Genomic DNA, 14543 nt, shown 5'->3' with positions numbered 1-14543 from the left:
AAAATATTCTTCGTTCTTTTTTCTTTTTTGAAATAAAAACTACGAAATTACCTACTATTATTAACATATATACGATAATTAATGATTTTGAATAATAAAGATTTGATAATAGTTTTTGTATGCTCCATCATTTTTGTTTAATTTTTATTATTAAAAATTAAACAATCATAAAAAATATAAAAAAATTTCTTATATGTTATATTTTGAATTTTTTAAAACGATTATAAATTAGTAAAACTTTTAAAATTCATACAATGAATTTTTTTTGTGAACAATGGTTTTACTTTTTTTTGTTATAAAAAATACAAATGATCATAAAGTCATACGAATATGAAGTATAGTTTAATAGATATTCATATTATATATAAATATTAATATTATTTAAATTAAAATATACACGATATAAAATGCATAAATATGTAAATTTTGAAATTTGCATTGAAAAGTATTGAGATCTAAATTATTTAATTTTTAAATTTGCATTGAATTTTTAAAAATAATTATAAATTACTAAAACTATTAAAAATCTAACATTGAAAATTTTATGATTAAAGGTTTAAATTTTTGCAGCAAATATACAAATGTTAATAAAATCATATGAGTAGACTAGAAAACTTCATTTAAATATTCATATTAAACTATATTTAATATTTGGTGATAAATATTTTTGACCGGATTTTGGAAATGTTTTTAAAAGGATTTAGGAAATATAATATTAGTAAATCTAATTGGGTTTTTCAGAATCTTTAGTTAGTAAATATGGAAGTCGGTATTATTTGAAAAAACAAATTGCACTTATTTGTAGCTATATTTAGGCTATATTTAAATGTTATTAGTTAGTAATAGTATAGGTTAAGAGAAATATATAAAGTATAGTTTTTAAAAAAACTATTTTACCTAGAATCAAATTGTATCCAACTTTGTGATTCTGATTTAATAGATTGTAGATATTAAGATATATAAATATATATATATATATATATATATATATATATATATATATATATATATTTTGTCATCAACAACAAACTCATACTGACTCTGTGAACCACTCCGGTAGATTTTGTTCCATGTGAACGACAAACGACAGTTGTTTCCTGACACTGTGTGCTAGGCTATCCGCTCTTGAATTTTGCGTCCTTGTTACATAGATAATCTCTGATCGTGTGAATCCTTCTTTCAAGGATATAATATCTTCCAAATAACTTACAAATGCTGTTCATTCTTCTGATTCCAAAACTATCTTCACCAACTGAGAACAATCTGTTGCAAACGTAACCTGAAATTGGCGTAAGTTTGTCATGCATTCCATTGCCCATAGTAGTGCTTCTATCTCCGCATGTAGAGGAGATAAACAAGCCCGGACATTCATTTCTCCCACCAGCCCATCAAAACCTTCTAAAGTATTCAGCCAACCTTGTCCAGAGAAGACCTCATTCTTCTTCCAGGAACCATCTGTAAAAAACTATCTCCCCGGAATTGTAGGAAGAGTCATAATCTCAACTTGGGGTACTGTCCTGGTTTCGTACATTACATGTGCATCAGTCCAAAGTTTTGACTCCGTTTCTGCTAATTTGAGCGTGTCTTTTGGGTCCATGTCAAGATTACTAAAAACTTTATTATTTCTTCCTTTCCAAATATACGAAAGTATCTACGCAAACTGATGATCCTCCATCTGTAGAGAGACTCCCCAGAAGAGATGATCCATGTTTGTAAAGAGGGAGTTCGTTGGGAACATAGTTGGATTTGATGGTATCTTAGAGAGAGCTCAAACCTGAAGTGCTGGAGGAAATTCAAAAAACACATGGTTGATCGATTTCTCATCCGCTCCACAACGTGCACAACATATATCTCCCTCTATTCCTCTCGCTTTCAGATTCTTCTTGAATGCTATACAACTTGTAACCAATTGCCATAGAAAATGTTTTAACTTTGGGGGGCACCGTATTTTCCAGCAGAAAACATTCAGAGCATCCATTGTGGGTCCAAACAATAAAGGTGGTCTTTCCATGTCTGGATAAATCCGTTCGATCTGATATCCTGATTCAACCGTATACTTCCCATTGTTTGTGAAATGTCATCCATCACTGTCAACCATCTGGGTTTTACTCAGTGGTATACTTTCTATAATTTTCACATCTTGGGGATCCATCATAGCCCTGAGTGTATGCGAATTCCATGTTCGCGAAGTAGAGTCAATAAGAGAATCCACTGTGAGATATGGGTGGAAAATATGTTGATTTTTATTTGCTGGTCTCGGGCGAGTGGTTGGGAGACATGGATCATTCCATACGGATATAGATGATCCTGATCTCACCCTTATGATTAGTCCTTTGCTTACCAGAGATCTAGCAGAAACGATACTCCGCCAGCCATATGACGGAAAAGAAGAGTGAATCGGTTCCAGGAGTGATGCATTCCTGTAATACTGTCCCTTGAATACCTGGGAAAATGAAGTATTTGGCTTCTCGATTAGGTGCCACAACTTTTTACAAAGCATTGATGTATTAAAATCCGTAATATCCTTAAAACCTAGTCTCCCATCTTCCTTATCAAGACACACTTTATCCCATGATTTTCAGTGCATGTATGTTGTCTTTCTCCCTGGACTCCATTAGAATTGTGTGACCGCGGTCGTCAATTTTTTAGCTGTTGCCTTGGGTAGACGATAGCAAGACATCACATGGTTTGGTATTGCCGTGACCAAAAATTTAATAATCACTTCATTTCCTCCCTTTGTGAAAAAACTTAAAAGTCCAACCATTAACTCTATTATTTAACCGGTCCTGCACAAAGCTAAAAACTTGTATCTTGGATCCTCTCAAATTTTCTAGAAGACCTAGATAAGATCTCATACCTCCAAGATTCTAAATTCTCAATATGTCTTTCAACTCATATCTGACTGATTCCTCAATTTTGTGCCCAAATTAGATAGAGGACTTATCAAAATTTATAAGCTGGCTTTATATAACCTCATATTAAGATATATGTAATGTCAATAAGATAAACCAAAACCCTTTTGAACAGATAAATGATAAGTAGTTTTTTTTTTTTGAAAGATTAGTGAACATACCTTCCCCTTCTGTATCACATTAAAAAATATCACGTTATTATTAGTCTAAATATTTTTATGCGATTAAAAAAAAGACGGACAACAGAAAGACAAACATAATATACATAATCTGTCATTCAAGATTTATACATGCTTTAAACAAGTTGTAATATGTATAATTTTTATATTCATTTCGCGCATGCGCGCGGGTTATAATTTCCAGAATTAAAGAGAGTCTGGAAATTGTAATAATCTCCATAACTATTTCGCTAGAAATGCTTAGTTAAACTCATAGATCATCCTGAAGCTAATTCTTCCCTCCTAGCTTGATAAACATAGCTTTTCCCATTTAAAAAATCCTTAATTTTAAATAAAATACAAAGATTATGAGTAACATATGAGATCTTTTTTTTCCTAAATCTTTTATTTTCTATAACAATTGTTTTGAGCCAACTAAAATACAAATGAAGAGTAAAAAGCTTTGCCTACAACCATTGGCAGATGACAACAATGAAACCAGAAGTGCAAAACGATACTCAGATATTTAGGATATTGCCTCTTTCGGATACTCATGTAGCTCATTCTATACATGAACCTCCACAACCAATACATGACATTTTGGAAGGAGTAGCGCAATTACTGAAGGGATGGGGACAATACACATGCTTCACACTTGGTCACTTGTTCCTCAAACCGAAGATATGAATGTCTTGATCACCAGTCGTTGGGTATTTACAATAAAGCTAAGACTTGATGGAACTGTTGAGAAGCTCAAGGCTCGACTGGTAGGTAAGGGTTATAAACAAGAAAAAGGACTGGACTACCTTAAAACCTTTAGTCCAGTTGTTCGAACTGCTACTACGAGGCTGGTGTTAGATATTTCACAAATGAAACAAATTGATAACACTCTTAAGGTATTCCTCATAATGCATTTATTTTTGCTGAGATGCTATAGCAATTTAGTCATCACTTATGGCGTTCCAACACTTATCAATTCAAATAGAGAGGACCATAAACTCAAAACATTTTGAATAATAAAAGAAAACCAAAGACATTGTAATAAAATGTCATTACTTATTCCACCTCTTCATTACTGAGTCCGCGTAATCCAATAGTTCCCAAGAGCAAACGACTGCCTCAAGCTCGTCTTCAGGAGTAGATTTTCCCTTCTGCTTGCTCAGCTCAGCTCATCTCTGAGTTCCGAAACTGTCTGCTCCAACGATAAAACTTTAGCAGCAGACTTGAGCTTTTCCGTTTCCAGTTCAAGGTTGAGATTCTTGATTCGATAATTATCAATATTTTCTTTCTTCCACTCCAAGGAAACCTCAAAAGCTTTATCTTTAACCAGTTTAGATTGAAGCCAGCTTTTGATATCTATCAACTCTTTGCCGGCAATGGAAAGCTCCGTACTGGTGAAGCTACGTGGAGGCTTGTCAAGTTTATCAATGAGACCCAGGATGAGATTCATGTATGTTGTCTTCACCGGTTGGCTTGTTGGTATGAAATTCAAAGCAATGTCTGGGTGTTCCTTGAAAATTCGAGTTACTTGAACAGCCTGTCAACCAGCATCTTCTTATAATTAATCAAAAGTAAATAAATGAAAAAGATAACAACACCAAGCATCTTGACTTTTCCATTGTCTCATGCCTGAGAATAAAGAACTTGGAAACCACAGACATCCAATGTCTCATTCGCAGTTGTATCTCCTTCATCGACAACTTCAATTACTTTTACTACGGCTTTAAGGATCAGCTTGTTCTTCTCCAGAATTTTTTTTTCTTAAAGCTCTTTGAGAGTTACGGCCTTTGACCAACCCCATACTGTAAGCTGAGCGCACTACGATCCGCACGACTCTGAGAGATAGAGAGATAAAAAGAGAAAAGCTCAAGTTAGATTTTCTTCTTCATCAATCTAGTATATATATACATTGAACATAAGTTAACTATAATGTCAAAAAAAGATAAGTGAATTACGAGGTGATCTATAGAGCTCTTTGCCTACTTGATTCAACAGAATTAAGGAATAACTAGCTAGCCTTTTCCATCCAAATCAAAATGATTCAGGATTCGCAACACAGAGGTACAGAGACAAGTGACCATGAACAAACTTTCCTTTGGGATGAACCTTACGATACCTGGAAAAAAAAAGGAAACAGATTTACAAAACATAATAGAATATGTTATAAGCAGACACGAGGTGAATACAAAAATAAGCATAGTCTTTTACCATTCACATGAGATTTCACGTTTCTCAGAGGAGTTTCAACAAAAACATATTTAGAGCTCTACTTCAGTGGAACGAAAACAAAATTTTGAAATAAATCCAAAGCAGAATATCTTAAACAGGAGCGAAACCAAAAATAAACGACTTACCAATTGTAGGTTACTCCTCTTCAAACTCCCCGGCGGATCGATGCTGAGAAGCAAAGTTTTGCCAAGCGATTTAGGGTTTAGGTTATTAGGATAATATCAAGAATATATAGCATTAAATAGGTAGCGAAGAGATAGGAAAGTACAGTAAAATATTGAGATATGGCAAGATACAACATTAATTGGTTCTTTTATTACTTACACACCTGGGAAAATAAACTGAATAAGATAACCCAAACCGAACCGGTCTTATAAAAGCGGTATGGGTCGGGTTTGGATCTTGTTAGCAAACCGATCGGATCCAAAGATTGATATCATGGGTGTTCGGGTCTGTACGGTATATATCCGAAACCGATTGAATATATTCATAACCCAAGTTTATATTCTATTCAAATCTTATATTTCTCTTATTCAAGCACAAAGTCTCTCTAAATACCGATATTCTCTCCACATATCATTTTAAAAAATTTATTTTAAAAAATACTCACTCACTTTCGGGGATTTAAAATCTCAAAACTCTAAATCCATTATGTTATATAATTTTCTGATTCCTCAAATTGGGGACACAAAATTTCTGATTTCAATGGTTTTCTCTTTCAGAAACTTCAACGATTCATACCATCTACTTGTAATTCTTCTTTGTACTCATTATATATGTACACAATATCATGAAAAGATTGATGGTTTTTTTGGTTTGGGTTTATCAAGTTCGATTTGTTAGACAATGATTTTGAACTTTGGTCTCATATATATGCTTTGTTATGTGTATATTCTTTGTTGTTCACAAAGTTTGCAAGTTTATTCTAACATTTTTATATGATTTGTTGTTAGCTTATTCTCATTACTTGGGTTCATATTCGTGTTAGTATATGATTTGTGGTTAGCTTATTATTCTCTATACTCAGATTTGTTCTTCTTTGTTATTAGCATAGTGTTTATGTATATGAGTTAAGGTTAAGAGTATTGTTGTCATTGTGTATGAGTTTTGTTCATTTTTATTAGTAGCATAGTGTTTTAATATATGAATATCATTAATAGTTATATTGGTTTGCATGATTTTTTCTACGACCAAGTTCTTATTTTAGCTTAATGATTTTCAGTCATCGATAAAATCATAAAGTCACCATTCAAGTTAAGTATATTAAGAATAGAAACGAGTTTTCCTGGTTCCTTAAATCCACTTTAGAACAGAACCTAATTTTGTTTTGGGTGCAACTCATTTACACATGATTTACTAAACCTGAACTGAAATTGAGTAAGTTCGAGCCAAAACTGAACCAAATTTTTATAATATCCGAATGAAGCTATACTAAACTAAATCTGAATTAATGGAGCTAAAAGGTGTATGATCAAATTACATGGCAAGAACTCCATATGTAGATAAATGATCATTTTTCCTAATGAAATCTACAAATGTTGTTCTTCCAAGAGCTTGGTACTACCAATTAGATAGAAGGCCCACCTCAAATGTTTTCAAAGAGGACCACAATTAATATTAAAGCAGAGGCAAGGGCTCTAATGAGGAGAAGAAAAGGCCCCATCACTTCATGCAAACATTGATACTGGTATCAAATTGTTATGTTACCTACTAAAGCTGTTAATCATCAACTATAACTGATTTGGATAATTTTCAAGCTTATGATTAGCGAATTATAATGATCATATCAACATACGCTTTTCTCTATTTTTTATTTGTCAGACTTCAAGTTTTGTTATTCATAAAAGGAATGTAGTATTTATCTTTATTCTCAACTAAAAATGTTATATATAGTGTTAGGTTTGACACAAAAACTTAATTTGATACCCTCTCTCTCTCTCTTTTATTATAAGAACATCTGCAGCAGCGTTAAGTTTTTTAACAGTCCCTCAACATAAATATATTAATATGTCAATAAATGAATAAAATTTAATGATTTAAAAATTGTTGTGTTATCTAAAAAATGACACATATAGATAAATCTGGTGAAAGTCTCTCCACAAAGAGGTGTTATTCCTCTTTTCGTATTTCTTTTTCTTACTTTTAGATTTTATATTAATTTTTCTGTTGAACTATTCTTACTTAATTGGACCACTGCGGATGTCCTAAGTAGTGTTTAAAAAAATATTTTGTTACAAAATAAATAATATTCTCACTATCTAGATAAAATTTAATGTTATTTGAAATTTGTGACCAACTACAAAATATTATATCGTTTTTTACTAGTTGAACTATCTTTATTTAATGATACTTTTATGTAACTAAAATAATTGTATAAAATTTTATATTTTTATAATTAGTGAGTAAAAAATCTTCAACGCCACTTATATTAAAACAGAGAGCGTAACATTAAGACTTTTATAATTGAAAGGGAGTAACATTGATATAATGATGTATTTAATTTTCTGAGATGTTATAGCAGTTTAACTTAGGTCTTGTTCATTTCATAAGATGTCTGACGTATATGGCTGCAAAAGTCCGTATGATGTTGGCTTTTTCCTAAACATTTATATTCAGCCTGAGACCGTGTGGTGGATGGTAAAGAGCCGGATCTGGGATGCTAACACGTTTGAGTAACTTGATTCACTTATTGCGCAAAACTTGGTCACATTTTTCTAAACATCTATACGGACATGGATCTATATTCAGGGCCGGCCCTTGGACCAAGCAAAAGAAACAACTGCTTCCAGCCGAAATATTTATGATCAGAATTCGGCCACATTTTTTCAAAAAACTGCATTAGTCTAGTGGTAAAACATTAAGTTCTAGGTCTAGTTAAAATGTAAACCCGGGTTCGATTCTAACAAGCGACCAATTTTTTGGTTTTTGCTTCTAGCCACCTAAACTCTAGGACCGGCTCTGTCTATATTTTTGCACTCATTTGCATATTCGGCAAAAATGTCTATCTATGGATTGCACTTCCTTGAAGGTTTACTCTGAGCCTTTCTATAGGTTTGTGATACCCATAAATTAATCGAAAATAAAAATTATATTGAGATAATTGAATCTGGATGTAAATGAATTTGCATCCCAAATTCTGGATTTTTCTTTTCCCTTTTCAACAGCTATTGCGCCATCGATTCATCAGAGAAGTCTCATTTTCTATTTTCATTTGTTTTGGTCACGTCACTCAAGTCAATAATCAAATAGTGATAGTATTTAAAATAGAATTTGAATATATTTAAAGTTTAAGACCATAAACTCAGAACTTTTTAATTTCTAGAAGAAAACAGGAAAACAGTAATAAAATGTCATCCCTTATTCTACCTCTTCATTACTGAGATCCGGGTAATCCAATACTTCCCAAGAGCGAATAACTCCCTCAAGCACGTCTTTAGTAGTAGTAGTAGATCTGGTTTTTTCCTTGCTCAGCTCATCTCTGAGATCCGACACCGTCTGTTCCAGCGACAAAACTTTAGCAGACTTGACCTTTTCTGTGTCCAGTTCAAGGTTGAGATTCTTAACTTGTTCCTCGAGTTCTTGGACTTGTTCCTCGAGTTCTTGGACTCGAAAACCATAAGAACTCAAGGAACCATCACCATTTTCTTTCTTCCGCTCCAAGGAAATCTCATCAAGCTTTTCCTTCAACCAGTCTAGCTTGAACCCTGCTTTTGTTAGATCTATCAACTCCATGCGAGCGTTGCTTAATGCATTATTGCTGAAGCTACGTGGAGGCTTGTTCAGTTTCTCAATGAGAAACATGAGGAGTTTCATGTATACTGTCTTCACCAATTGGCTCTTTGGTATGAAATTTAAGGCAACGTCAGGGTGCTTCGCGAACATAGCAGTCACTTGACCAACCTGTCAAGCAGAACCTTCTTATAGTTAGTTAATCAAAAAGAAAGAAAGAAACAAAATAGCAACAAGAAGCATCCGTGTATAATCAATCATGCCTCACTATAAAGAACTTGGAAACCATTCACATCTAATGTCTCCTTCCCAGTAACTTCTGCTTCATCAACAACTTCAACTACTTGTACGTTGACTTGGACTATCAGTTTGTTCTTCTCCGTAAAACCATTTTCCTGAAGCATTTCAAGAGGCATGGCATCTGCCCAACCCCATGCTGGAATCTGAGCGCAGAAAGTTTTGCACGGTGGTCCTGTACCACACAAAAAAAAGGCTTAAGTTACATTTTCTTCTTCACCAATCATATATATTTGTATACAGTTTACTTCTGATAAGTAAATTACCATCTCTATATAATCTGTAGAGTCTTTTGCCGGATACGTTTAATAGAACTAATGAAAGAATAGCTCTTCTTTTCCATCCAAGTAGCAATGATTCAGGATTTGCAACACAGAGGAACGTAGACAAGTGATCTTCAATACCGCATCCTCTGGGATAAACATCAACAAACCTGAGAAAATACAGGAAACAGATTAACTAAACATTGTTGAATCTAGATGTGAGATCAGAATTTAAAATATATTATCTTTGCATTAACCATTCGCAGCCTCCACTAAAGAAATTTGGTGAACGTATCAAAGCTTCCTTGTCCCAGAAGTTATCTATCTCAAACGTGAAGCTTGTCTGCTTTCGATCCTCCATTTTTTCTACAAAACAACGCTTTCCCACAAAAACATGTCACTTAAATAAAAACTCACTACTCTGCCTATGAAAAGACATTAGCAAACTACTAATCTTCCAAAACCACTACTTTATATCATAATCACTTAACTAAATATTTTTTCCACTTTTGAAATTCATCCTCGCAGTTAACATCCAAGAGATTTCACGTTTTTTGGCTACTTCGTTTTTCAGAGTGATTTTAGAGAACACTGACCAGACAATGTCAGTTCCACTCAATGCAACGAAAGCAAAATTTTGAAATGACTATAAAGTGAACGGAAAAAAACAAAAAGAAATATATGCCAAATCAACATATTATTTGACTTAAGCTTAAGTCCACAAAGACAATCAAAACTCACGACAAAGAACATATACATAAATCGAAGTTAGAATAAATGGATAAAAAATAGCAAAAGAGGATTTAACCTGACCACAAAGCAGAAGATCGTAAAGAAGCTACTCACCTATAGGAAGACGTATATGAACAAAATATTTTGGGTTTAGGTTTACCTGGGAGAATCCAAGAATCCTTTATATACTTACTAATCAATTTTTAAAAATTAAAAAATTAAACATCTTAACAACTTTCCAGATTACGTGTCAACTTAATCTCCACGCGCGATCACCATTCAGCAGCAAATATATTTACCAAATGTATATCTATCTATCTATTATATTATTTGCAAAGTAAATTTTTGAAATCGAACTCTCACGTTAAAAATTAGAGTAGTTAATATCGTTTATATCTTTAATGAATAAAATGTATAACTAAATTAAAAAATAAAAACGAAATTTTAATTTATTTGAATAGATAATTGATTAAAATTAATAATAGTAAGAATTATCCAAAATCTGAAAATATAATTTAAAAAAGAGATAATTTCTGTATATATTGTATTGTTATCTGAAAAAGTCTTTTCGTAAGAAGTTAAAAATATGAATTATATAACTAAATATTAATCAATAAAATTCTTAATTATATAATTAAAAATAGAATATTGAATTACCCAAAATCTAAAAATATAATTAAAAATAATAATTTCTATATATATTGTGTTGTTATGTGAAAAATTATTTAAGTAAAAAGTTAAAAACATAAATTATGTAATTAAATATTAATCAAATAATTTTTTTAATTATATAATTAAAAATATAATATTAAGTTATTTTAAGATTTATTTTAGTATATTGAATATAGTGTACAAAGAACTTTTTAAAAATTAAAAAAATGTTTAAGTCCGCATCGCGGGTAAAACACCTAGTTTCTTTGTTTATTTACCAAATCAACATGTTTTAGAATGATAAGAGAAATTAAAATAAGATCCGTTTTCATAAGAAGTAATAATATATTAAGGAATATGTTTTAGTGGGCCTTTTTAGTTTTCGACTTTTCTTTGATGGGTGTTTAATCTTCCATATCCCTCCTAAGTTAGGATGCTTCTTAGTTAGTTTGATTAAGAGTTTTTTTTTTGGTCTTCAGACTAGTTTTTATAAGACTAATGTCTCGTAAAGTTCTTAACTATGACCTTTTTGAGAGTTACAAATTTGTTCTTAATGTTTTTCGTATGTAGAGACCAGAGAATGCATCATTTCATGTGCAATAATAAGTACATTATATGTTATAAGTCTTCCTGGTATAAAGACAAACTGATTTTTAGAAATTATATTATGTAACCAAGGTTTTAAGCATTCAGCCAATATTTTAGAGATAAGTTTATATATAACATTCGCCAAACTAATGGGTCTGTAATCTTTGATGGTTATTGGGTTTTCTATTCCTAGAAGTAAGCAGATATGAATATGGTTTATTCTAGGATCTAGATATGTTTGCTCAAAAATAGCTTAACATGAGAAATAACACCTGATTTGATGGTTTCCCAATGTTGACTATAGAAACCAGCAGTCATCTCATCAGGCCCTGATGATTTAATTGGATTCATTGCAGAGATTGCCTTCCTAACCTCTTCCTCAGATACTGACCTAGCGAGTATGCAACAGCTTTATCAATTCTAGACATGATCATATATATACTTTGATCTTTTACCTATACCCATGTGTATTTGCCTTCTATGATTTTAACACCTTGTAGACCTAGGACATCAAGCATTTGACTAAATAGATTAAAGGAAGTGACTGACAATTGTATTTCTCCTTATTTTTCTGAATTTCACTTGATGTCATTAAAGTCTCCAATCATCAACCTCTAGGAATATTCTGCCAAAAAAAAACTACATATTCTGAACTCATTAACAGATGCAACTGATTTTGTCTAAGTTTTCCAATAGGATTTTCATATAATATAAGACAACCAAAAAATATTTGTGTACCATTGTCAACTGGCATATTTGTACAATATAGAGTATGATTATCCAAAAATGTATCTTAATCCTATCATTCGAAAAAATGTTGAGACACCACTACTTCCACAAGCTGTCACTACAAACGATTCATGATAACCTAATTCTTAGCTAAGTTCTTCACTAAACTATTTGCATTCTTAGTTTCTATGAGAATCATGATATCAGGGTTATGACATTTTCTAATATCCTTTACATGTGGTATTGTCAAGGGGCTTCCTAACCCTTCAGAATTCTAATGCAAAAGCTTCATGGGACTGTCTCATGACGTTTTGAAGATGTTGATGCTTCCTCTTCAGCATCTTATGAGATATTTATTTTGGTTCCTTGATCTGCATGAGCATTGGGTGGAACCACTTGTTGCTCTACTTAAACTGGGATAGCTTCATCTTGTCTTTGTTGTTGTGCTTCCTTGTTCAATTTCCTTGATGATTGTGCATTAGGCCTGCTATTCCAAGGGATTCTCCAGCTTCCCTTATAGTGATGTACTCCTCTATCGCAACATTTCTCTCTTGAACTGACATATAAGGATTGGTGCCAATATCCATCAACTCATATTTTCTCTGTTGCAACTAAGATTGTTCTTTACACACTCATGTTTCAAGCTTCCATATATGGTACAAAATTTCTGAATTCCTTGTACCTGAAATCAAGCTCAACTGGGTCTTTGTTTTCAATACTTCTACCACTCGAGTGAGTGTGATTGAGTGTGATTAAATCACCAACATCAAGCTGGATTTTACCCAGACTTCAGCTTCCTTAGTAGTTGTTGGTTCAATGATTGAATTCTCATCCACCTGACCAAGTTTTGAACCAATACTCCTAACTATCCCATGACAATGATAGGGGTTGGGAAGATTGTAGATTCTTATGCAGAAAGGAATATGTTTTAGAAAAGTTGGATATCCTCTGTTTCTCCATCGATCAAGAGCTACAATCCAACAACGGTATGTGCACGGCTGCTTCTCCTGAACCAATAAAAGATGGTGCTCTGTATCAAAGTAGAATTGGACGCAACCATCATCGTTAACATGGGCTTCGACCTTGCCAACTAGTTGCCAGAGCTTATGAAAAGTGACCTTGATTCCGGTAGGGTTTTGATGATCTTGGTTGAGCCCTATCATACTCTTGTTGGGCAACTGAGTACTGACCACCATGGCCTATCAGATCCAAGCTTAAAATCATGGGGCGCCTTCCATATAACCTTTATCAGATCTGTTTGTTTGTATATGTGTTGATTAGAGTCACCTAGTTGATCATTTGATTGTATGTTGACGATCTTGATTTTTTAACCAAATTTGATCGATTGAAATTTTCTTTCAAAGAGTTCAAGAAGAAATCGCCTTGTGAAAGGCTGATCAAATCTATTAAACATATTAATCATAAACAAAATGAATTATCTTCATTTCAATTTTAAATCTTTATAGTTAAATATAAACAAGTTATCATATTTAATTTGTCTATTATATTTATATAAATTTATTTTATTCCTTAAAAGTAAAAAAAAAATATATATTATAGATCAATGTAATATATAAAAGTTTAGATTTGTTATTTTGTTAAAATTAAAAATATTAATTTTCTTAAAATTATCATCACATGTTATAATGCGGCTAAATTTAACATAAATATTAAATATATTATTGTTTAATACATGTCATGATTCTTTTCAAAATCCAGATATTTGTCACACCTATAAGTCAATTAAAACAATTATGTACGCAAATTTAATGTAAATTATGTAAAATGAAATAATATATAATTATGTAAAATTTATAATTTTTATTAAATAGAATTTTTGTCAGTTAAAAATGAATTCCACATTTTAAAAATACGTATCAAAATTTAGTATCTGTTCAAGACTGATGTGTTAAGTATGAAATAGAACGAAATAGTGCAAATGTTTTTTTTTTAAATACATCTTATTTTAATGTATCTACATAGGACAAATATACGTATGCAAACAAAATAGTAATAGGTATCATTATCAAGGATAGATCAGTCAATTGGGAAACTATATAAGAAACCGTAGCAACTAACTGAAAAAGCAACTCCATCAACACTCGTTCTTTCTTCTTATTCTTGTTCCCTTCGTCTCCAAGAAACAGCTATTCTTCTTTTAGCTTCTGATCTGCTTACTTCTTGCGTTTCTTTCTCTCTAGACACCTTCATCTCCATAGTTTTTTCTTAACTATTGATCGAGACTGAGTTTCACT

At 32.1% G+C, this 14543-nt stretch overlaps 1 protein-coding gene and 1 pseudogene across 1 annotated transcript; both read right to left on the bottom strand.

Moving 5' to 3' along the window:
* Positions 1–4122: 4122 nt before the first annotated feature.
* LOC111201507 lies at positions 4123–5739 on the bottom strand (annotated as a pseudogene).
* Positions 5740–5995: 256 nt separating this feature from the next.
* LOC111200435 (MATH domain and coiled-coil domain-containing protein At2g42470) lies at positions 5996–10732 on the bottom strand. Its single transcript, XM_022691600.2, has 4 exons — positions 9846–10732; positions 9592–9758; positions 9292–9500; positions 5996–9199 (listed from the first exon to the last, which is right to left on the bottom strand). The coding sequence occupies exons 1-4, from the start codon at positions 9947–9949 to the stop codon at positions 8657–8659; spliced, it is 1023 nt and encodes a 340-aa protein (XP_022547321.2). The 5' UTR covers positions 9950–10732; the 3' UTR covers positions 5996–8656.
* Positions 10733–14543: the final 3811 nt, after the last annotated feature.

The sequence above is a fragment of the Brassica napus genome, chromosome A1, assembly GCF_020379485.1.
Source record: "Brassica napus cultivar Da-Ae chromosome A1, Da-Ae, whole genome shotgun sequence".
NCBI classification, from domain to species: domain Eukaryota; kingdom Viridiplantae; phylum Streptophyta; class Magnoliopsida; order Brassicales; family Brassicaceae; genus Brassica; species Brassica napus.
This window is presented reverse-complemented; position numbering and strand designations above follow the sequence as displayed.